The 23,698-nt window shown below is 43.0% G+C and overlaps 2 protein-coding genes across 5 annotated transcripts in view; one reads left to right on the plus strand and one right to left on the minus strand.

Moving 5' to 3' along the window:
• Positions 1–812: 812 nt before the first annotated feature.
• si:dkey-208k4.2 (P43 5S RNA-binding protein-like) lies at positions 813–7,740 on the minus strand. 3 transcript variants are annotated; one of them, XM_048246516.1, is made up of 10 exons: positions 7,659–7,740; positions 7,406–7,557; positions 7,147–7,247; positions 6,969–7,065; positions 6,679–6,764; positions 6,449–6,522; positions 6,278–6,358; positions 4,848–5,077; positions 3,267–3,320; positions 813–1,458 (listed from the first exon to the last, which is right to left on the minus strand). In XM_048246516.1, the coding sequence occupies exons 2-10, from the start codon at positions 7,541–7,543 to the stop codon at positions 1,195–1,197; spliced, it is 1,125 nt and encodes a 374-aa protein (XP_048102473.1). In that variant the 5' UTR covers positions 7,544–7,557; positions 7,659–7,740; the 3' UTR covers positions 813–1,194. The 3 variants fall into 3 exon arrangements, with proteins under 3 accessions (XP_048102473.1, XP_048102474.1, XP_048102472.1); XM_048246517.1 differs by having other exon boundaries at positions 7,406–7,553; positions 7,659–7,712; XM_048246515.1 differs by having other exon boundaries at positions 7,406–7,738.
• Positions 7,741–11,684: 3,944 nt separating this feature from the next.
• Positions 11,685–23,698, plus strand: part of LOC125295968 (disintegrin and metalloproteinase domain-containing protein 11-like) — a 38,671-nt gene continuing 26,657 nt past the window's right edge. For both annotated transcript variants that reach the window (XM_048245557.1, XM_048245558.1), the window contains exons 1-2: positions 11,685–12,610; positions 13,118–13,314. In XM_048245557.1, coding sequence (XP_048101514.1) covers positions 12,553–12,610; positions 13,118–13,314 — 255 coding nt within the window. In that variant the 5' untranslated portion in view covers positions 11,685–12,552. The remainder of the gene's footprint in view (positions 12,611–13,117; positions 13,315–23,698) is intronic.

Below are 23,698 nucleotides of genomic sequence, written 5' to 3' on the forward strand. Positions count from 1 at the left end.
GGGCAGTATAGTGACATCAGTTGAAATGGGGTGGTATTCTCCACAAAGTCTCAGATGGCCTCCAGAACAGGGTGGGAACATCTGCTCCCCACTCAAGCCTACAGCCACAGAGCTTTGGATAAAAAAACATGTTCCATTTTATCAAATTGTCATCACAGGCCTTGTGTGTTGGTTGGCCATGGAAAAAAAAAAAAAAAAAAAAAATCATGCAGCAAAGCCTAGAGAAAGCCAGACGGCATTTCATTTTGGTGCATTTATTATAGACAGCAAACGGGTGAGGCAAAGTTACCATGGTTACAATACCTTTTCTTCAGTGAAACATAATGCATTCAAACATTACAACAAATCTGTCGCTTCGACATTAACTTTTATGGACTCGCCATTGATTTGTGAGGGTATTTGAGTTACACTGCCCTGCTCATCTTCCTCACTCTGGCAGGTTTATGAGGTCATTATATAGCCCACATCTCTCTCCCGGGTAAAGATTCTCATGACGTCTGAGGATGCATGCCCTGAAAAAAGTGTAACTGCCGAGGCACACATCAAACCTTAGCGTCACACACTCAAAACATTAAGGCACCATCGCTGCTGGCCTGACGGGGCTTTGAAGTGCCTCATCCCCATGCTCTCCACTGCACACACCCTTAAAAGGCTCGGAGGAGTCAAACACTTCATGGTCTCGTCAGACCAATCACGTACTGAGAGGATTCACCAGCGGTGGGAAACTGCTGGTGCGCACTTCTGCTGGCTACATTATTCACATGCAAATCTACACACATTTGTACACTTGGAGTAACGAATAACGAATCAAGAGCAGTTCCACTGGTTATTTTATTAGATTGGCTCAAGAACAAGCAACTGAAATGTATACTACATGTATATTTACAACCAAGTCTTTTGACAAAGGAAACTGGAATGAGTTGCCAATATTACATTCCAGAACATAAATTTACACTTTTATACTGAAATAAAACAATGAATTACAAGTCGTAACACTTTCAAAAACTGAAGTCGACAAAAATATCAAGTCAATTACACAAGCTTTGACAGAGCCACATTTCACAAAATATAGAAAGCCACATTTGGCATATTAAGAACAAAAAGACATATTTACATTACTCCATCACAGGTGTTTTAAGGCAAACTAAAATAAAACAAAAAACAATTTAAATAAATTATGAATAAGGCACCAGATCAGCCCTGCTTGTCTTCAACAGAGACCTCCACACTGCGTGGGGGCTTCAGGCTGAAGAGGTCGCGCAGGTTGGTCTCTGGATCGATGCGGTGTGGCACCTTGCGCTCGTTGAAGAGGCCCGAGAGGTTGGCCTCCAGCTTGGCACGGCGACAGAAGCGCATGCGCAGGGCGAACAGGCCACGCAGGTCCTCTTCCACCAGGGCATGCTGCCCATGGCCGTCCAGGCGCTTCTGCCAGCTCTTACTGGAGCGCCGCTGCCGCCGCTGGGGGAAGGAGAACAGAATGACCAGGTCAGCTCTGGTGAGTTGGGGGTTGAGGGAGAACAAAATGACCAGGTCAGTTCCGGTGAGTTAGGGTTGAGGGTAAAGTGGCACCAACACCACCTAAAATGGACGACATTAAGACAATTCTGTGGCTGCGTATGCTAATCACTGGGGCCTGTTGGAAAATGCATTTCAGCAAGGACATTAACACCAACATTCATGTTCATCTGCATGTGTCATTTGGATGGAAATGAACACTGGTGGCAATCATTCCACGCCCCATCACACATCATTTCACATGACATTTGTGCCAGTACACAACTATTGGGCTTTTAGGACGGGCTGCGAGTTTTACAATGTGACTGGCTGAGAATTTGATCAGAAAACAGTAAACAGCTGCCATCTTCAGATATTTACCAACTGACCAATAGCCTCACTATAATGGACCTCAGAAACTATTAGTAGCATCCTCCTGTATCCTACTTGCATATTCCGCTAATTAGAGATCATTTTCAAAACGGCAATAACCATTTATTCTATTTAGGCCAGATTTACACATAGCCGGGTTTTTAGAGAAACGAATATTTCCCCCCCACCGTTTTCAATAACAACATCGTGCACACAACATTGTTTTCAAAAAACTTGTCATTTACATCAACCCGCATAAATACGCTGTCGAGCGCCATAATAACTATGCCAAACCTATGGGTGGCAGTGTAGGGAAAGGAATAAAGCCATGCTGGCCAAGCAAAATCCTCAGAATCGACACCAACGACTAACACGAGCAGTAAAAATGCTGACCTCCATGTGATCCTTCGCTTCTGCTCCTCCATGTAGAGCAGTTGTTGCAAATGCAAACAGGCCAGAAATGTTTGCACAAAAGTAAAAATTAGTAGCACCTTAACACCATCCATGATAATCCTGATCAGTAGCCAAAGAAACTGTAAACATCAGGCGCTCACATGACGTTAAGGATTTTCTGGCGCATAATGTGACGTTTAAGAAGCCAAAACGCCGTTTATCCCTGTTGACACGGCAGCACATAACCGGCGTCATCAGAAATCTCCACTTCGGAGGTTTTAGAAATAATCGTTTTCTGTGATAAAAACGTGGTTTTGGTGTAAACAAGAGGCCAAACCGCAAGGAAATATCTGCGTTTTCCCTTCGTGTAAACAGGGTCTTAGATCACACCATCATAGAAGGGAATAGACAACCCATCAAGAGAGAGATCAAACCAGAAAAGATGGAATTTAATATTTTGCTAGCTCCACTTATTGATAAACAAGGCTGGGATGACATGCCTAATGCACCATTGACCTTAACATTGCAACTGCCATGCTATGACCTCTAGAGGATAAGGGGTCATTACTCACTGGTGCACATGGGAAGAGATTCTAGAGCGCCACCTATGCTAGTGTCATTCTTACTGCAGGAACCACAACAGATTTACTCCCTGGGCTCTGATCTAAGGGACTTGGGTGTCACACTTGAAAGCCTGAGAGTGCAGATTGCAGAGTGTCCTCGAAAGCATCACTTCCCAACTCCGTAGGTTATTAAGGAAAATGGGGTCAAAGAAATGTATAGCCTCCAAAATTGGCATATACCTCAAGGCCAGACTGAAACTCACTGCATCTCAAGTGAAATGGAGTACAACAATTGAACCGGTCAAGAAACGTTAATCCAGACACTTCCATCACGCTGAAACCGGTGCATTACAATGTTACACTAAATGTAGCAGCACTCCAATAACTACAGGATGGAGGAGACTGAACTGAACTGTTCAGAGCGAAGACAGTAATAGGTCTTACCTTGAGCCTGGCAACATCTGGGTCATGGTGGAGCAAGTGTCGCGTCAGACTCTCCTGTGAGAACAAAGAGGGTCAGGGAGCAGCCACACACACACACACACACACACACACACACGCAGTAGAACATGAACCAGTCTTACATGGAGACTAATAGACTAGCCAAACATGAGTCCTTCACAAACAAATCTTCACATATTGAAATATGTTAACACAGAAATCAGCCTCTAAGTAGGCCAGCACTTGTGTACCATGTCCAAGATAAAAGTCTCAACAGAAATTCACAAGCAACAACCCTATGCACTACTTCAGGTAAATTCCCTCCATGCTCAGCTTGCAGACCAAAACAAAAAATGATTAATATTTCAGCATCACTCTATGCTCATAATACAAAAGCTGTCATTTGAGAAATGGAATTACTTCCATTTTGCAACCCCCCCCCCGGCAAACAATTCTCAGCAAGAGAGCCCAGTATTAAGGAACAAAACAAATTAAACCAACTGAATGCTGAAGAGACATGGACTTCCCTGTGACTACAGACAATTTGCAAAAGCGGCCTGCACACAAAGCCCAGAGAGGTAATGGCATTTTTGTGGACACGGGAGTAAATTAATTGCCAACTGGAGCGCATTTTGAGATAGAAGAGAGGGCATTAAAGGAACCGTATGTAAGAAATGTATTACAATTAATCATAAAATGGCCCTGATAGGTCACTAGACATTAAGAAATCATGTTAATATCAAATACTTCACCATCACTGACAACAGTAGTTCGGCCAGGATATTGTCATTTAAAAAGTGAAGTTGCAGCCCCTAACTGATGTTGATGTGTTTTGGCCTGATGCGCCACCCTGGACCTATCTACTAATCACAAAGTCAGTAGTGTTTCGGCATTCGGGTTGGCAACCTCGAGTCAGGGGGAGGGGATACACCACTCTACAGTCATTTGAAAGTGGTTGCACCACAATCTTACATATGGTTCCTTTAAGGCAAGGGGAGAGAATTGACTGACATGGGTGAATAATCACACACACACACACCCTAGTGGCAAATACCAGCCAGCTCAGAAATAATAATCTATTTGCTTCCCTAGCTAGCATTACACAGTGAGCAACTCATTGAAATTCACCCTTTTACAACAGACATCTGGATTGACTGGAAATGTAGCAGCATCAATAAGAAAATGTGGCAGCACTATACAATCTAAAGGATTGGAGCCAGTCGACTTACACAAGCTTCAGATGTCAGTAAAATCAGAAACGCTAGAGGCTACATTTTGATTGTACTGCCCATTATTTCACCTGCACATCAATTCAGCCTGAACTGAACACTGGCATCATGCAGGAAACTAATAAGTCCAGTAAACTGCTCGCCTGAATCCCTCAAACGGTCAGTTAAATGGCCTTTTTGCATCTCTGCCTTTCCTCAAGTCAGACTGTATTGACTACTCAGTGGAGGCTTTTATCCAAAGCAACTTGCATCAGAACCACCATCAATAATAACCTTCACCAAAATTATAAGACGGATTATCATACAGAAACCATTTTTTAAAAATGCCACCAATCCCAGAAAGTAAGGTAGGCACCCGCATGGCGAAAGCTCGGTCGCAGTCAGGGAAGGAGCAGTGGTGGCGTAGCAGCTGCAGGTGCTGCTTGCGGATGTGGTGCTGCAGGTTGAAGGTGGTGGAGAAGTACGCCTGGCAGCCCTGCTGCGGACACAGCAGCACGGGCTTCTGCAGCGCATGCGTGCGCTTGTGGCGGCGCAGGGAGTCACGCTTCTTGAACTGCTTCTTGCACACGGGGCACGGCAACACCACTGGAGACAGGAGAGACACGGACAGACAGGGAGACAACAGGGAGGGGCAGCACAGGAAGAGAATGAAACGCCAGGAGGAGGAGGAGAAAAGGTTAGAGTTCAATTACAAATGTCCTTGTCTGTCAAAGTTATCATTTTCCTATTGAAATGGTAATAATGTCCCCCTCAAAAGAATCATCTAACAAATCACCATGTCCCTGTATCTCCAATTACACCTCATTTCATACATGTTTTGGAAAAAACACATTGCGCCCCCCTATTACTTCTCAACAGTAGTAGAATGTCAAAACACTGTGCGACAGCAGCAATACATCATTTGAATGTTGTCCTTGCTTGAGAGAAAAAGGGTGAAGGACAGAGGGAGTTTGCTGTGCTGTCCTGTCGAGACAGGCCTGCTGCATCTGCTTTTAATGAGCACATTTGCATGGACAAAGCAGTGGCACTGCACATTATCAATACAAGAGGCTTCGCTTAATTACTCCCACAATACGCTTCAACAACAGTTCAATGGTCTTAATCCAAAGACCCGCACTTTCAGCACAGGACGTACGCTCTTAATCTAGTTAATCAAACACACACACAAAACTCAAGGGAGCAGCTCCAGACAGGACATTACTCATGTGTGGGAGTAATGTGGTACTTCAAGCTCCAAATACAGAAGTAAGGGGGTGGTGGCAGCATTGGGAGAAGACTGTTAATGTCCTACAACCACCTCCAAAGAGCACAGAAGGGTGGAGGGGGGACTGAGGAAGGAAAGACTTAAAAAAAAAAAAAAAAAAAAAAAAAAAAAAAAAAAAGCTTGGCCTGCAAAAAGGTGGCCCAGATTCTCAGCAGATGGAATACCGTGTACTAGTGAGGCAGTTTTGCCACTTACAGCAGCAGCTCCAGTTAAGCTGCAGGGAGGGAGAGGACGCACACTGGAAGCCCAGAGAGAGTGCACCTCGTCTGGGAGAAGTAGGAAAGGAAGTGGTGGTCGGAGAGAGAAGGACAGCGGTGGATGTTGTGATTGGTTCGAGTCAAACAGCATCAAACCCCGACACCTCCACTTGGTTGTGAATCAGCACATTACGATAAAGATTGACGTGAAGACACCAATTACATTCAGAATAGTGGCAGGTTCAAATACACCTGGCTCCACAGGAAACAAACGAGCTCACCGAGAGCCTTTCGTGCAACTAGTCAATTAGAAGTGCAGGTCACCTTGGTGTCCGGCCATGTGTTTAAGCATCTTCCCCCATGTCTTCTGTGTCACTTCACAGTCAGATTTGGGGCAGGTGTAACCTAAAGTAGAAAAATGCAAATCTGCTTCAGCAAAAAATAAATAAAAAAAAGAATAAGTTCATAGACAGTTTAAAAGTAACTTAACCCTACCTGCATGTGTTCTTTCGTGAGCCTTACGGGCTATATGGGAAGAAAATTTCATCAGGCACCCGTCCTTGGAACACCTGCAAGATATTGCAATTTCAGCATGCGCACTCGCAGTCTCAGCAGCTGTTGGGGGGGTTCAGGGAGTAGGCCTACAAAATCTGCATTTCAAAGTATGGCTAGGATGTCTTGACGTTTTCGATTGGCAGAGAGGATTAGACGTAGAATTGACTTACTTAAATGAAATCATTCCGTGCGTGTTCAGGTGAAGTTTGAGAGCACGACGTTTAAGGAAGGTCATCGTGCATCCCGCAAGGTTGCACTGAACACACACAACAAATCTGGGTCACGGTAGGCTGGTTATATTGTGCACATTGCAAAATAGTCACACAATTATTAATTAGAAAGAAAACCTTTTGCGAAGCGCCCGTAATCTTGACGAGAAACAGCTCTAAAAGTTAGACGTAAATAATATTAACCGCGACTCTGAATAAAATTACACTGCAATGACATCTTGTGGAAATACCTTGAAGTACTTATCCTTCTGACCATGCGCACACCGAAGGTGCCTTTTCAGTTTGTCTGAGAAGAGGAAACCCTTTCCACAGGTAGTAACACCACACCTACAGACACATCTGGGAATTAGTTGTGGACATACACATCAGTCCCTATGTAAAAAGAGTAACATCTCTAAGGCAACCCACTTGAACTTTTTCACTCCGCCGTGTTGAAGAGCATGGTGTTTCAGGTGAGATGCGCGCGAGAAACTTCGTCCGCAACCTGCCACCTTACATTGCACTGGTCTCTGGGTATGAGATTGGGTTTGCCAATGTGATAACTAGTACGCCTAGTCTAGGCCCAAACTATCTACATGGGCGATAATAATAAACTGTTATGGCAGACTAAACACACTAGGCCTACATCATCCTACCATAAAGTCTCATTCACAAATTAAAAACTTACCGCACCAGTATGCGTGGTCTCGTGTTCCTTTAAACGCCACTGACGAGTGAAAGTAGCTCCACAATCCGCGTGCATGCAATTAAAAAGCTGCATCCGTGGGACCGGGTCTACTTTGTTTTCGCTAACTCCATTCATCATCAGAACCTTACTGGCTTTTTCGAACAAACTAACAATGTCACTGTCCTCAAAATCGTACTTTGACGTTAGGCAAGTATAAGGAAATCCGTTTCTAATGTTAAAGACGCACACTTACCTAAACCAGCTTGAATTTTCTCCCCTCTTCTGTATTTATTATTTTCACACTCACCTCGTTTTGATAGTGACCTACCATAAGTATGCTTATCTACTTTTAAAGGCTCGTGTGAATCAGCGTGGCTGGCTTCCACCTGATGAATAACTTGATGTGATGAGTCAGGTGGGAAAATACATGGCCTTGATGCTGATTGGATCAATTAAGTCATCAGAGAGGTGTCAAGGAAGTTCAGATAGTGAGAATGCCTGAAATTGTCATGTTTTGGAGTACCTCATATATAATGTTTTACACTATGGTGCATGGTTAACTTGGAATTTTGGGATGAAACTGACACGGGAGTAACGTATCAAATTTAATTGACACCTTGAGTGTTCCACTGCACGTCACTGACAGAAAGTTACAAGGAAAGTATGTATTTATATCCGCAAGAAGTGGAGATGGGGCTATTTAAGATTCCATTTTCTCACCAAAACGGTAAAAGTGCCAGGGCAGACTGATACACTCTTAAAAATATTGAATCGAAAACAACCAAAGTCGCCTTTGGTTGTTTTATCCACGAACAACTAGGATATTTTAGGAAAAGTAGCCTATATGTAGTTAAATAATGAAGTTGGGGTAACGAGGTATAACTATATTCATAGGGGGAAAACTCTTAAAAATCTTAATTTCAATCACGGTTAACGGTTTATTTATTTATCTACACTTGATTCAGATTTCTCTTGGCGCAGCTACCAGAAGAGATACACATTTCAGACAGGTGGCTCACGTCCCATTTACGTCGTCAAGCTCAGTTTGAGGCTGCGCAGCAGCTGCACAGTACAACAAGCCATCACCAGAAAAGTGGTTCGAATTGACTTCATTTGTCTCTGTCGACGTCTATGGGGTTCCTGTGTCCATTTATTTTGTCTATGGCCAACGAACCCTTCTTCTGTTAGTTTTTTTGTGTCAGTTTGCAAACGCAGTGCATTACCGCCAGTTGGACTGAGTTGTGATGGCAAGTGTACCCAGTAGGCTACTTCTGGCTTACAATGGCCGCTGGAAGGCGAATATGTAGCCTAGTTAGCCAAGTCAAATAAGACAAAGTTAGACAGGAATAAGATAATTAAATTTGATCTTACAACAAAACAGACCAACTGATGTTTTAATAGGTGGGTACTTTCCATAATAAGGGGAGTTTCACTGTTATGGTTTGGAAGCATGTTAAAGTTAGACCTGTAAATAAACACAAAATAAAGTTAGACCTGTAAATAAACTCAAAAAAATGTTCTTACCAAAACTGTAAAAGTGCCGGGGCAGACAGACTCAATCTACAAACACAGAAAGATCCAGTCAAAACATCAACAAGTTTGTTTGAAACTAATTAAATGGATGGGAATTCTGATCCATATGACTTTGAAAATAAACTTTTATTCTGACAGCTTGATTGTCACTGCAGAAGGTAGTGCATGTAGTACATCTGGTTGCACAGCAGAGGGCAGCATATTACTGACAAATTCCCAGACATGCAGCAGTTGCTGAGGACAATGCATTGAGGTAGGCCTGCTCATACAGTAAGCCACAGAAATGCACAATATTTTGGCAGCAGAAAGAGTCAGGGCTTTGTCCGACACACATTGGGAATGAGTGGGTATGAAAGTTGGAGTTTTCAGGCAATAGAGTGTTTTTACATGAGGAGCGACATGAGGCCCCTCAAGACTTTCAAGTTCATTAACTGCTGCAGCAACTTCATAAGCGCCTGATTATTATGGCTATGTAGAAGTACTGTACAAATCTTGGGTCCATATGGAACAATATATTGTTGTCCCAGACCTTTAGTATTCATTTACTCATGGGTTCCCATATCTTGGTTGTGTGTTGTTTACAAACAGTTTGGATCCCTGCTCCTCTGCAACCTGCACCTTTAAACTGACCAGACTCGATGCTGACCAGTCCAGTCTGGATAGAAAATCCTTAACACTTTCCCGGTATGCTCTTAGACTTTGGCTCAGAGGAGAAATTACTGGGCAACCATTGGTATATAACTTTAGAATAGTGTTATTATTGATCTTGCGTCGGCCTAATGGATCCTAATATGATAATGCTCACAATGCACAGTACTTACAGCCACTCCCTACAGTAACCACACAGAGAAAAGTTTATACATATGACTGTACATGTACATGACTGATGAAAGGAGCATCTGATAATAACATGGCAATAACATGCTTTTTAAAAGAATGTGATTACTCTCTGCAAAGACGGTTGCTCGGTTAAGCCACCAAATAAGCAACCATTTTGGAATAGAAACCGGTAATCTTCCAGAAATGGACTGAGAAAATTAAGGACTTCCATCAAGGCTAGTATGTTAAACACGGTAGATGACAGAAGATGTTGGACATCAGCACCTCAATCTGTTGAGCTTGAGCAAACTGTGTTGACTGGACAACATGCAGACAATAACATTCTCATGGATGGAGAAGATGCTTGAAACTGACCTCATTCTCAGGGACCACCCGATAAATTGTTAATGACATGACATGGCCGCTAGATCTTTAGTAAAAAAGAAAGACATGACAAATTGAACTCTATCATCTCACCTTCCTGGTGGGCTATTGACTGCAAAGGACTGCCTTCTGTCAGTCGCCCAGTGACTGTATGCATCTGATAAAGCGATCTGGCAATGTTGCCCGACTGCCACATCCATCAGGGGACTGAGCCAAGGAAGTGCTTTTCCCTTCAGAGTAATGTGGACTCTTTTTCCCCTCAGAGTAATGTGGACTCTTTTTCCCCTCAGAGTAATGTGGACTCTTTTTCCCCTCAGAGTAATGTGGACTCTTTTTCCCCTCAGAGTAATGTGGACTCTTTTTCCCCTCAGAGTAATGTGGACTCTTTTTCCCTTCAGAGTAATGTGGACTCTTTTTCCCCTCAGAGTAATGTGGACTCTTTTTCCCCTCAGAGTAATGTGGACTCTTTTTCCCCCTTAATGTGGACTCTTTTTTTTTCCCCTCAGAGTAATGTGGACTCTTTTTTCCCCTCAGAGTAATGTGGACTCTTTTTTCCCCTGCAGAGTAATGTGGACTCTTTTTCCCTTCAGAGTAATGTGGACTCTTTTTCCCCTCAGAGTAATGTGGACTCTTTTTCCCCTCAGAGTAATGTGGACTCTTTTTCCCCTCAGAGTAATGTGGACTCTTTTTCCCCTCAGAGTAATGTGGAGAGAGTAATGCAGAGAGAGGGGACAAAGAGGAACCTCCTTCATCTTTTCATCATTCTTACATAACTTGCACCACTATGCCACTTTCTTTATTACTTAGGTCAAACAGTATTTTATAGTATTTTACAGTATTTGCACTAGTATTTTATTGACTGTCTATGCACAATTTGGACAAAATTTTGCTGCTCTTATTTTTTTCATTATTATATGTGCCCTCTTATTTACTTATTTACTTACTTTTTTTGTTTACTTGAATGTTATGTTTGTCTGCGGACTTAAAATTGGTCAAATATGTCTTGTCTTCACCGTGGGATAGTGAGAAACGTAATTTCGATCTCTTTGTATGTCTGGAACATGTGAAGAAATTGACAATAAAGCTGACTTTGACTTTGATCATTGTCACTGCCTCAACATTTTTGGCAAGGATGTAACAATGAGATCAATGAGTGCCCAACATCTCTGTTGTATCTGTGTGTGTTGTGTCTGCGTGCGTGTGTGTGTGTGTGTGCGCGCGCGCACTATAGTGCATCTGTCAAACTGCCTTTTGCCACACTAATGGAGCTTGTCTGAGTGTTTCAGCAGAAGCTCGCTGAATATTTTATACCTTTTTGCTGTGTGTCATCAGAGAGCAGACTGAATGAAATGGGAAAGTGAGAGAGAGAGGGGGGGGGGGACTCAAAATCAGTGCTCTCTCTGTTTCATTCCAAAATGGGAGAAAAAAATGGGTTTTGAGTTCAGTGTTACTCCAGCTACTATTATGATGTAACAATGATACCTCCATCCAGCAATGCTAGGTCATTCAAAAACAGTCACACACACTTTCATGACACTTACATTTTTATAGTATAGTTCAGAATTATCCAAATTACACTGACTTTCGTGTTGGCTTAACCATAGTGTGTGTGTGTATCACATGGTTCTCTTTGACTAGACACCCATCAGATGGCAATACACATTGTATAGAATTAACATCAACCCATCCCATACACCCACTCAGCCTTTCAGTGAGATACTCTTCTGACCTGGTTTCTGTGTTCTTTCACAACACCATGATTCTCTACTGTGTTTCTGGTGTGAAGTAGAGCCCAGCTGTCAGCTAGTCAATCTTCTTGTTACTGTCAACAACTTCTTCCTCTACCTTCTCTAGAAGGCCTGTGTCAGGTTGTCGCATTGAAGTCAAGGCGGAGAGCTGCATGGCAACGGAAAAGGGATGCTTGGAGATAGAGGAAGATGCCAGATGAGGGAGGGTACTCCAGGTCCCACGTGCCCTCTCCACCGCAGAGCCGTTCATTTTTCCCACTGACCCGCGTTTCCGCATACCGCATACTCACGCACACTTATAGGCTACACACAACCTACAAACAACATGTCCATCATACGTGCATGTCGCCTGCCAAGTAACTGATTTTCACATTTGTTTAACCAACAAATGCTTTATTGATCGATTCTTCACTACCATGTATTTTTCTTTTAACTGCAGCGCCACCCCTTCTCAGATTTAACCGTAATGCGCCTGCCCGCATAGGTTTTAAGCGGTAAAACAGGAGAGGAGGGTCGCCAAAACAGATATTCCTCACCAGCATTTTGATAGGCTACTCATTTTTCGCCTTTCCTTGTGCAGCGGTCGTTTGTCGTTTTTCATCGTGAATTCGCCTCTTCACAGCGCTATTGCTCAATGTGGGAGCACGGGACTATGTGAACAGGATGCTCGCAGTGCGGTGCCTTGTGTTTGCTGCAGTGAGCGCGAGGTTTTCCGTGACAGGTAAGCGACCGGGGGAGCCGGGAGAAGGCTGGAAAGGTTGAGCCAAATAGATAAGAGAAAGGGAGGGTGACGTCGTAAAACAAATCTTATTACGCCTTCACTTTTCCCCCTCACACAGTTTATTTTTTGCCCCAGTAATCGTTTTTCTTGCACAAAGATTCATAGCTGGGGGTTCTTGCCTCGGTGCCAAACCCCGAGCAGCGCTCAAAACCCCGCCGCTGTTCGCGAGCCAGCACGACCCAGTCGCTGCGCTAGATTTGCTGCATCAACACATTTTAGCCGCAGAACACTCGCTCCCAAGCTGACATTGTTAATAGATCTTAAGAAATAGACATATTTAACCAATTATTTAAAAAAAAAAAATGCCCACACGTTATTGTCCTTTCCGTTCATGAAAAGTGTAGTCCATCGCCATCCCCAAGACTGTACAAACCCGATTAGCTTGTAAATGGACCAACAATCAGTCAACATTAGATAATAAAATATCTATTCCTTGTTGTGTTACAGACGGTAGTGACCAGTCTTTGGCGCGGGATGCAAATGTATGGGACTGGGTTTTCCCGGAGAAAGAGCGGGGGGAGAGTAGCGCGGTGGCTGAGGAATTCGTCCACCCTCACCGGCTCTTGCTGCAGCGCGACTCAGAGGGGGAGGCAGCCCACCCCCACCTCGATACCCGTTTGAGGGACACCCCAGACAGCGCAACGGTAAGCAAATTCCCCCAGGTAGCTGTTGACATAATTTTGTCTGCTGCTGAAGTCGAATACCCATACTCACACTAAAGCTAATGAATGGAAACGCCTAATGGATATCCATGAATTGATCCATTATCTGCACCCAGAAGACTAAATTTAAAGTTATCAGTGCGTGTTAGGGTATTCTTATGATGAAATAGGCTAACGCAACTTGTGTATATCAACCTGCTCCTTTGTTTTTCAGTGCAAGTGTATGAAAGACTACTGGTTCTGTAGTGGGGGCATGTTGCCGATTTTCATCTCTGTTCTGGACTGTTTCATCAAGACTGTGTTGTAGATGTTTGTGGTGCACTTTCTGGTCATTTAATCTTATCACACCTTACAAAAATGACTCCCTTCCCTCACAAGCAGTAAAACATGATCACAAATAGTCAGTCCCCAACCCAACTTGCAGCTAGTAATGGTCATCTTGTTTACTTGTCTACTTCACCCATAAGTGTAGTGCAGCAATCCAGCACCCCGGAGCAATATATACTGGTAATTTACTAAGCCGCACTAAACTGTGCTATGAGAAAGTCTACTAAATGACTAATCACACATGTAATTGAAGGGCCAGGGGTGCACCTGGCAGGGCTAGAGAGAGGTGTGTCGGCTCAGAGCCGAGCAGGGAGCTCCAGGAGGGCATCTCCGCGGATGGAGTGTTGGCCGCCACAACGGCTGTGTGTGAGTCACAGTCTGCCATGGGAACCAGGCTGCACTGAGTCAGTGCGAGGTGTCTGGTCTTTGGTGGACAGAAGCGTTAGGGGACCATGCTGGTCCTCCAGAGCGCTAACGTAATGTCTGTGTTCCGCACTGAGAACCTCCAGCCAAGGCGGTTCAATTTGGCACTGAGTGGTCCGGCCTGTAAGGCATGCATTGCCTGAAAAAGCATGCATTGACTCAATGGGAAATAATTGTACGATGCGTATGACTGAGTAGTAAAGAAATGTAATGGTGTGTTATGAGTTTGGACAGTTGGAGCCATGAGAAATGGCTGGCATGGCCAATTCCTTTTCATTCAGCTCTACTTTTTAAGCAATCATTTTAAGAGAGACATGGTTCCTACTAAGGGGTGTGTAATCCAGTGACCCACTGATAGGGATGTGCACTAGGTCTCCAGTTTGATCAGGACAACACAGCAGCATCTTCTCACAGTGACTACAGTTACACTCCATTGGTCATTCTTCCCAATTTGTCAGGTTTCTAGTCTCTTCTAGAGTACATGTCATGTTGCTTGACCTAAGTACTGGGCAAGTGTCACTCCCATGAGCCTTGTGTATAATTCCTGGCATTGGTCATGGGGTGACTAGAGAGTTAGTATTTGGGTCCAGATTGTGGGCATAGACTGCATTTGTGGACAGCATGGTCAGGGTAGCAGACACGAGCCCTCATTTGTATTCCAGGAGCATATAGGCTGCAAAGAAATGGTCAATGTTGATGTTAGCTCACTCTATGCAGTCTTCCTTAAATCCGGTATATACACTTTATCCTTTGCTGATCTCAGCCTGTTCATCCGCTGTTGCTAGTATTCAGGTAGCTTTGATAGTTTTTTTTGCCAGTGCTTGAGAGAGAAACCGTGCTCCCCACAAATGTGTTGAAAAGAGTTTTCCTCCCATGGGCCGCTTGCTTCGTGTCTCTATGGAATGTGCATTTGACACTGACATTTAGTCTGTCAGATTTTGTCTGCTGAATGTACAGCTGGTTCTAGTGATCTGCTTTGAGTACTGCCAATACGTGCGACACCTATTGTAATGGTACAGCATGCGTGTGTAAATGTCCAGAACCTTCCAGCCATCTGTGTCTCTATCTGTGCAGTGGGGTATGTATGCTCAGTAGAAATATCCTCTATCTTTTTGGTGTGTTGAAGTGTGTCATATCTGTTTCATGGTATAAACCCGGGGAGCTGCTCAGATATCCTGCCTTATGAGTGGACCCCACCCTGTTTCCTCTCCTCCCCTCCTCCCCCCTGTCGCCCTGCTTTTCTTCACCCTGCTCCTCGCTTTCCCTCTGTCTTCATTATTTAGCTCTGTGTTGAAGTATGTCCTCTTTAATATTTAAACAGGCCAGTGTGCGTTAAAGTGCTGCATTGGCCAGGAATTTGCTCCCGAACTGCCCTTCTTCTCTCTCTCTTTCTCTCTCTCTATCTCACTCTGTGGTGTAGTCTAGTTAGCTGTAGTGGGTATACTGTGATCAACCCCAAATGTTAATATGTATCCTTGCCTATTTTAAGTGGGTATACTGAAATGGTGATGCTGTTTAAGTGGGTATACAGTAGACCTGCGTATCACATAGACTACACCACTGCTCACTCACTCACTCACTCACTCACTCACTCACTCACTTTTGCTCAACTCTTGAATATCTTGTTGACAACCAATCTTGTCTGTCTGTCTGTCTGTCCATTTGTCATGTCTTCCTCATGTCCTCCTTCACCCCTCCCTCCATCCTGCTCTCCCTCCATGGTTCCACCTGCCCTATCTGGGTGGCTCCACGTCTCCTGCTGTAATTGCACACAAGTGATCCTAACTGGATTCTCTCGGTCCACTGGCTCTTCTGTGTGACGAGGCCGTGTAAATATTTCATGTGTCACTCTCAGGGAAATCATGCTAATTCACTAGTAGCAGCATTCGGAAACACAGTGTAATGGCTGTCTCACAATGCCTCCACCACTGTCTGCTTGCTCCCAATTAGTACTGTACATTTGGCACGATGGCTTCTGTTCCAAAATTTTTGTTTTGGGATTGTCTCCCCTACTATTGGGAATTTGCAGCATGTGTAGCAACTTTTTTGGGGGCAGCTTCTTGTTTTTGTCAGCTGCAGCACCAACAGTGGTGTTTAACGCAGTGGAGTGTGATTTGGCATAAAAGTTATTGCAGGGGTGTAATTCAACCCCATGGACTTGTTCTAGCACAGCAGTTGTTGAGTTTGATGTGGAGTGCCATCCAGCATGAATGTAGGCCCATTAGCGCAGCCTGTTCAAGTGTGAAGAGATGCCCTGATGGGTCACCTGTGAAAGCTGGTGCAGGGGACATGTTAAAACGAATAAGAGAAAAGATCTCTTACAGGTATAATTAATGAAATGGGCAAATCAAAATGGAGGCCAGCTTTTCTATGTTGTGGTATGGTTGAGTGCTTACCTGAAAATGGTTGGCCACAATCAAATAGTATCCCATTGTTACATATCATAATACTTCCTGAAGGTTTGTTAATTAGGGCCCGAGCAACGAAGGGCGCAAGTCCCTATTGTTTTTAGAAGGATTATTATTATTATTATTATTATTATTATTTATTATTATTATTTGGGATTTGTCTGCCATGGCTCAAACATTACAGTTTGTTTTGTTGGACATGATGATTGAGATGAGATACCCATATGTACAAAATGGCATATATACACAATTTGCAAAAATGCAGTATGGGGCTGAGGTGACGGTAATAGTTTAGTTAAGCAATTGTGACAGTATGGCATAGCAGAATGTGTTAGTGTTGCAGAAATATATTTCTACAGTTAAAGGGATACCAGGCAAGCCTGATGCTTTTTCTCTACAAAGCTCCCCCTACCGTCTGTCTGTACGCGTCGATACGTGTGCGAGCCCTCGTTCGGTCTGAAGCTCTTTTCCTTTTCTTTGCATCTTCCATCAAGGGTTTTCGCTGCTTATTCGCCGGCTCTGCCATTACATGTTTGCAACAATCGCTAGCTTTTCGTTAGCCTGCCTCTGTGCTGGGGATGCAGGATGTAAACTGATCCTGCTTCTCGCGATGTCTGAGACTTGAAACTGAAGGTCGGCGGGTAGGATACACCGAACTTGCAAGTGGGATATTCTTCCTACAGGCAGTAGTATGGATGGGCATTACAAGCTCTTTCCTCTACCCCCACACCCAACCCTTCCATTGGATGCTTTGTTGTGGACTTTGTTTTGGACTTTCTCTCTCTCACACACACATGCACATGCACACATGGAATGTGAATAACACATGGAATGTGAAACACTAGGGCCTTTCTAGATCCTGTCAATACAGAATAATTTCTTGGAATATACCAGAATACTTCTCTTGAATTCAACACATCTGCACCCAAAAAGAGTTTCATTCATCTTGTACATTTACTTGGGATGAGTCATCACTGCATCTGGCAGGGGTGGAGGAGTGGCCACACCAGGCATTTTCATATTACACAAATGCCCCAAGCTCTGTTCTTCAGAGGCATTCAGTAAGTCCAAGAAATCTAGACGCACCCTAGCGGCGGCAAAGTAATTTGCTCAGCCTGTACGTCTAGTATCAAACCATAGGGATTTCTATTGGCTGACGCCGTGGACTTCATCCAATCACAGTGCTCTATTTTGAGAGTCTTAAGGCGGGCTTAACAGGATAACAACAGTCCTGCAACGGTGAACAACAAGGAAGGTGGCTATGGCGAACGAAGAGCGGTTGTTTGAATCGGCGTTGGCGTCAACTTTGGAGGAGTTGGACTTGTGCTTTTCTTTGAAAGTTGAGCAACACAATGCACTTAAGTCATTCCTTTTGAAGAAGGATGTATTTGCCGTTTTTGCCCGATCGGATACGGATATGGTCGTGAAGCTGGCCTATTGCATGCCTAGGCAGTTTGAAAGACAATTCTCTGCCCGCCCCTTGGATTAAGCGAGGTGAATGGTTCGATTCCAGACTATACATTTCAATGATATAGGATGGCCCGCCAGGCTAACAATTCAGTCTTTTCTGATTAAAACATTGGTACAAACTAATGTGTGAATGGTGGATGGAATGGAGGGTTTTATTCACCAATTACATTATTTATCAGAAAAGGACACAGAAATACACTTTTCTATGAGCATACAAGGATAAATGGGATATTGTTCTTCTTTATAAATGAAAATGCCTCACTTTCTGGATATGCAATAATCGGGATCCAAGTAGTCACAACCAATGCTGGGATTATAGAAGCAGTCAAATGTAGACAACTAGATCACACAATTTGAACTATGTAGAGACTTTGTATAAGGAGGGTCATGGGGGGCCATGCCCCGTCATGCTTACCAGTGGGAGTAACATCACACTATATTTAATCCATAGGGGGTGGGGGCTGCGGCAACTGACACATTTTAATATCTGCTCAGATTCCGATGATCACTGTCTGCATATGCATGTGTGCATTGAACCAATATGTCTAGTGCAGAATCTATATTTTTATACTACCGGTATGTTTTTAAATCTGTCTCAATTATAAATTTGCCCTAGCCTGACGGGCCAGACCCACATCAAAGATGTAGGGTCTGGGAACTTACCATTGGCACTGCTCAATCCGAGGGGCGGGATAAACGGTTGTCTTTCAAATTTTCTCTGCACGCAATAGGATAGCGCTACAACTCATAGTCCCACGCATTTTCCCACCAGCGGAGCTAGTTGGCTAGTTTGCCAATTTAAAAAAAGCTTAAGTCGAGTTGCGATTCAAAGACCGCTGTTCGCCAGCAGCAGCAGCCATCTTCTTTGTTTTCAAGTCGCAGGAAATTCATGCGGAACCGTCGCCGACTCTGTAATTGGCCTGATAGAAGTTAAATTTTTCCAGCCTGCAAGCCAACGGACAGTTGCTAGACTACCCTGGTTGCAAATTACATTTGCTGCCGCTAGGGTGCGTCTAGATTTCTAGGCTATTTTGTCCAGAACCTAGGATTAACATCACTATGCATCATATCAAAATGCTATAAAATGACCCCCCCCCGATGACTTGGTGTCTCTGTACCGTTCATTCTTGGTTGTACGTCGATGGCAATATCCCGACCCAGCATAAATGGTCTTGAAATGTCGGTAAGAACTCATAGTAACGGAATAACCATGTTGTTTTATTCATAATATGTTTGATAGATGTATAATCCAGGTCATACAAAACCAGTGAATTAGGAAAAAGCAGTATGCAAGTTTTTTTCCTGGTGGAAAAGCGTTTCTAAACATTTTTGTCCATTACCGATATTGAATTGACGCATATCAGTGTGTTTGTGAAGCTCTTCTGGTTACATAAAGTCCACCCATGTGTCTGAGCGACCTATAGATCTCTGAAGTTCGCCTACAAAAAAGTTACCATCCCTGCCCTTATAAAGGAGATCCGGTATCTTGCGATTTTTTTGGCTGCAAGTTAGCGTACACACACACACACACACACACATACACACACACACACACATACACACACACACACAAACACACACTCAGAGCCGGAGTGGCTAATCACTAGCTGCGGGAGAATTCACAATGGGCCTTTAAACGTTTTGGGCCAGTCTGAATATTGTGAGCTTAAATATATTGTTTTTCATATAAATTCAATTGCTGCACCCTTGTGGCACTTCAGCAGCCTGTACTATGCGGTTGCATATATTAACAAAGTTAATTTTAGTTAACCAAGTCTATATTTGCAATATAGCAACAGCCTCACTCTCCACTTGTCACACTTCATGTTGAATTTAGGGGAGTAAATGAGCGGCCCCTCCTCGAGTGGCGTGGCCCTGGTACGACAAACTATCATGTGCGCAGGGCAAACGTGTAGTAATAATAATTCATTTTACCGAATAATACTGAATAATAATTTCATTTTACACCAGATCTCAAAAATTTAATGTAAATAAAATATAATTAAAATGTGAAGATCTAACGATCACATTCACAGTTTCAGTGAGCAGGGATAGCTGGTTGAGCCAAAACTAGAGTGTTCAAATTCGGCGAAGCAGAGGCACAGGAGAGAGTGTGCATTTACAGGGATTGTCACTTTGACATGTTGTAGAAGCTATCTTGCCTAGCTCGATCAGGTAGCCTATGCTACAGTATGTGAAGAAATGAAGTGGCTTTGCCTAAGCAGTTAAATGGAATTGGTGAGTCTTTAAGTCATAATTTCTTTCTGAATTAAATTATTTCCAGATTCCACACTGACGGATAGATAGCTACCAGCCTAGTTCATGTGCAAGAACAATTACAAATGTCAAACTAGCAACTGATCTTTATGATTCTATTGCCAGCAACAGGGTGGTTATTATGGCCCCATTTTGAGTTTTCTTGCCTGATATTGCACATCATCTACTTAGGAGGGCACTGCTCCCACATACTCATCAAATGCTTGACCTCTTCTGAAAGCTAAGACCCAGTAGAATTCTCAGAAACAGTCAGTGTGACTGTGTGATGTACTGGCAACGAGTTACAGAGGCTTGAATGTTAACTAAAAAAAAACACAAATTCCCATTCAAGATGATAGTTTAATTTTCACTTTGGAAAATGTAGCCTAAAAAAAAAGAAATCATAAATCTGAATGGATGGACCAGTTGTCAATCTGGACTTGCATTAAACACTGTAAAACAACTCTATGTAGCAGTGGCCTCCCCAGACACATTTAAAGCAGCAGTATGTACTATGTAGCATTTTAACTGGCAATGTTGTGCTAAAAGAGCTGTTCTGACATTCTCAGGAGTGGTCTGACCTAAGGAGCTAGGCTAGCATGCAGTAGCCAGAAAAGTTGTGGGTTCAATTCTTGGCTTCCACCATTGTGCACTTGAGCAAGGCACGTAACCCCGTATTGCTCCAGGGCCAATGGACTCTGTAATATAATTGACATATGTAAGTCACTCTGGCTAAAAGTCTCTGCTAAATTAATAAATGTAAATGTAAATAAATGTGAATTTACAGTAGGTCTGGGAAGTAGGGAAAGATATGTAGGCCTAATTATGAAATACCGTTTACCGTGCAAAATTATGGCTGGAAGTCTGGAAGTTTTGCTCAATGTAATTTTGCTCAATGCCCTTGAATTTCCCCTGGGGATCAATAAAGTATCTATCTATCTATCTATGTAATAGATATGCAGAAAAGTCTATAATACTAAATATAATTTGGAGCTTGTAACTATTTACCATTTAAAAATAGACCTTAAAGGAGAATTCCGGTGTGATATGACCTAAAGCAGGGGTTGGCAACAGGCGGCCCGCGGGCCAAAGCTGGCCCGCCAGCAATATTATTTGGCCCGCCAGATTATTCTTGTAGTCCAGTTTTCTTTAAATCATTTACAAAATTTACCAATCAGACCACGTGTGTTTAAACCAGTGGTCCCCAAACTACGGCCCGCCACCTCATTTTGGGTGGCCCCCCAAAACATGTCCGTAGTATATCCGGCCCGCACGGGAGTACAACATCGTCAAACTAAAACCTCCGCAATTTCCCCCATTCATTCTCTATGGCGAGTCTTAACAGTAAACATGTAATACTCATTTTGTCCACAGGTGGTTGTTTTGGCGCTGTTTTGCGTTTGCCATCAAACAATGTAAGAGGCCTATGCTGACTGCATCAGTGCTCAAAGTATTTTAAAAGTTTATCAATTAATTGTTAATAACTAACTAACTTCTATTCAAGTCATATTTCTGGGACTTTCTGGGATAATTATTTCTATGTTTTATTCACTCGTTCAAATGTTCATACAAAGAGTTCACAAAATTCTCATCAGGTGACTTTAAGTTAGAATGGTGGTCATTTCAGAACACTTCAGCACTTCATAAAATTCTTAATTCTTCATTAAATTATTTGTAGGATATTCACAACTTGTGTGTAAAGACACAGAATTCAGAGTTCACATATTTTTTAATAAAATATACTTTTGGGACTCCCTGCTAATAGTTTTGGGAATGCAAACATTTTTTTTATTAGCATTATTTCATTTTACACTGATATGGCATGATGACAATATAAACACAGCTAACAATGGTATTAAATTGCAATAGCCTATGATTAAATGTAATAGAATATTCAACTAAGGTAGACTGCTGTTGTTCACAGCACTAAGCTATTTATGGTTACTGATATAACTACTCCGAGTCTCTGGCCCTCTCTTGGAGCCAGGCATAGTGAGCTGGCCCTCGGAAGAAAAAGTTTGGGGACCACTGGTTTAAACAAATATGAGAAAGAACACCAGACGCACTATGATCCGGTCCTTTGATCCCTGATCCTCTGCCAGTGCATGTTGCGCTTTTGTGCCCCTGCCGGGAGTGGATAGGCCACCTTGAAGGTGCCGCTTCGTCTTTTAATGCCGTTCCTTTCAAACAGTGACGCATCATTGCAGATCAGACATACAGGCTTTGCATCTGTGAAACCGGCTAAGATGAACGCAAACTAATTATTTCCAATCCTTTTTATAGGCTTTACTTTCGCGGTAAAACTTCCTGCTTTAGACTTTTTGATCACCTAACTTATATCTGTAGTTCGCTCCTCACTCTACACGCTAATATTTATTGTAGGAAAACAATAAGCATAGTAACATTGTCATGTCAGGAGGTGGGTCAACCAAGTATTTAAGAATAAAAGTAAGATAGACTATCCAAAGTAGTAGCCTAATTAGGCCTAAAATAAACAAGGCTCCGTTTTAAACAGTCTATCGTTGCCAAAATTATTGTAGCCTAGGCTTACTATTCACAATAATGAAAGGGGACATAAAACAGAGTTAATCAAGAGCATTATTTTCCATGAGTTATTTTTATCCATTCTCCGTGTAGATGCCTGTTGACTAACAGGTCATTCACCGGAGCGGCGTTTAAATATTAGCCTATCCTCTGGCCCGCCATCTATTGGCTAAGTAAAATAACTGGCCCGCGCCCAAATTTACTTGCCGACCCCTGACCTAAAGTGTGTTGAAACATGATACAGAGTGTGAACGTATGTCTCTTAGCTCACCTCGGCTTGTCCCCTGCACTCAGAAATCTGACGTAGCCAATGCTACCAACAGTTTTTCGTTGGGGGTGCCTCGGGCATCGGCCTAGCCATGCAAATAAATCACTGATTTATACAATTTACGAGGCTCAAAGTAGCTCCATACTTCATTGGTAGACTTCCGAGGGCCTTGACATTTAAAACGAGACATTGAGAACTTTGAAAAAGCACTGGTAGTTTATTTACAAGACGATTTATACAGACAGTACCTTAAGGAATTTTACCGTTCAACGCCATCTTGAATTTAGTCACGATAAGTCGAGTACGAATAAACAGGTATGATAAGGGTCAGATTCCAAAAATAATTCTGTGGAAATGCATGGATTCCAGTTGCTGCTACTGGAAGCCACTGAATGAATGAACTTTTGGAATCTGATGGCTAGGCCGATGCCCGAGGCACCCCCAACGAAAAACTGTTGGTAGCATTGGCTAACTAGTGCCAGAGTTCTAAGTTGCAGGGGACAAGCCGAGATGAGCTATGAGACATACGTTCACACTCCGTATCATGTTTCAACACACTTTAGGTCAAAATCACACCGGAATTCTCCTTTAAATGTGTTATTTGTAACATACTATTGTTTTAAAGCTATCCAAGTGGGAATTTATAGCCTACTCGAAAGGCAAATATCAT

Source organism: Alosa alosa, chromosome 6 (genome assembly GCF_017589495.1).
Source record: "Alosa alosa isolate M-15738 ecotype Scorff River chromosome 6, AALO_Geno_1.1, whole genome shotgun sequence".
Lineage (NCBI taxonomy): Eukaryota > Metazoa > Chordata > Actinopteri > Clupeiformes > Clupeidae > Alosa > Alosa alosa.

Coding starts and splice junctions, on each gene's coding strand:
- si:dkey-208k4.2 (XM_048246516.1), bottom strand. CDS start 7,543: ATGATGAATGGAGTTAGCGAAAACAAAGTAGACCCGGTCCCACGGATG. Junction 6,765..6,968: donor AGAAGGATAAGTACTTCAAG/GTATTTCCACAA, acceptor GTGTGTGTTCAG/TGCAACCTTGCGGGATGCAC. Junction 1,459..3,266: donor CAGATGTTGCCAGGCTCAAG/GTAAGACCTATT, acceptor TCCTTCCCCCAG/CGGCGGCAGCGGCGCTCCAG.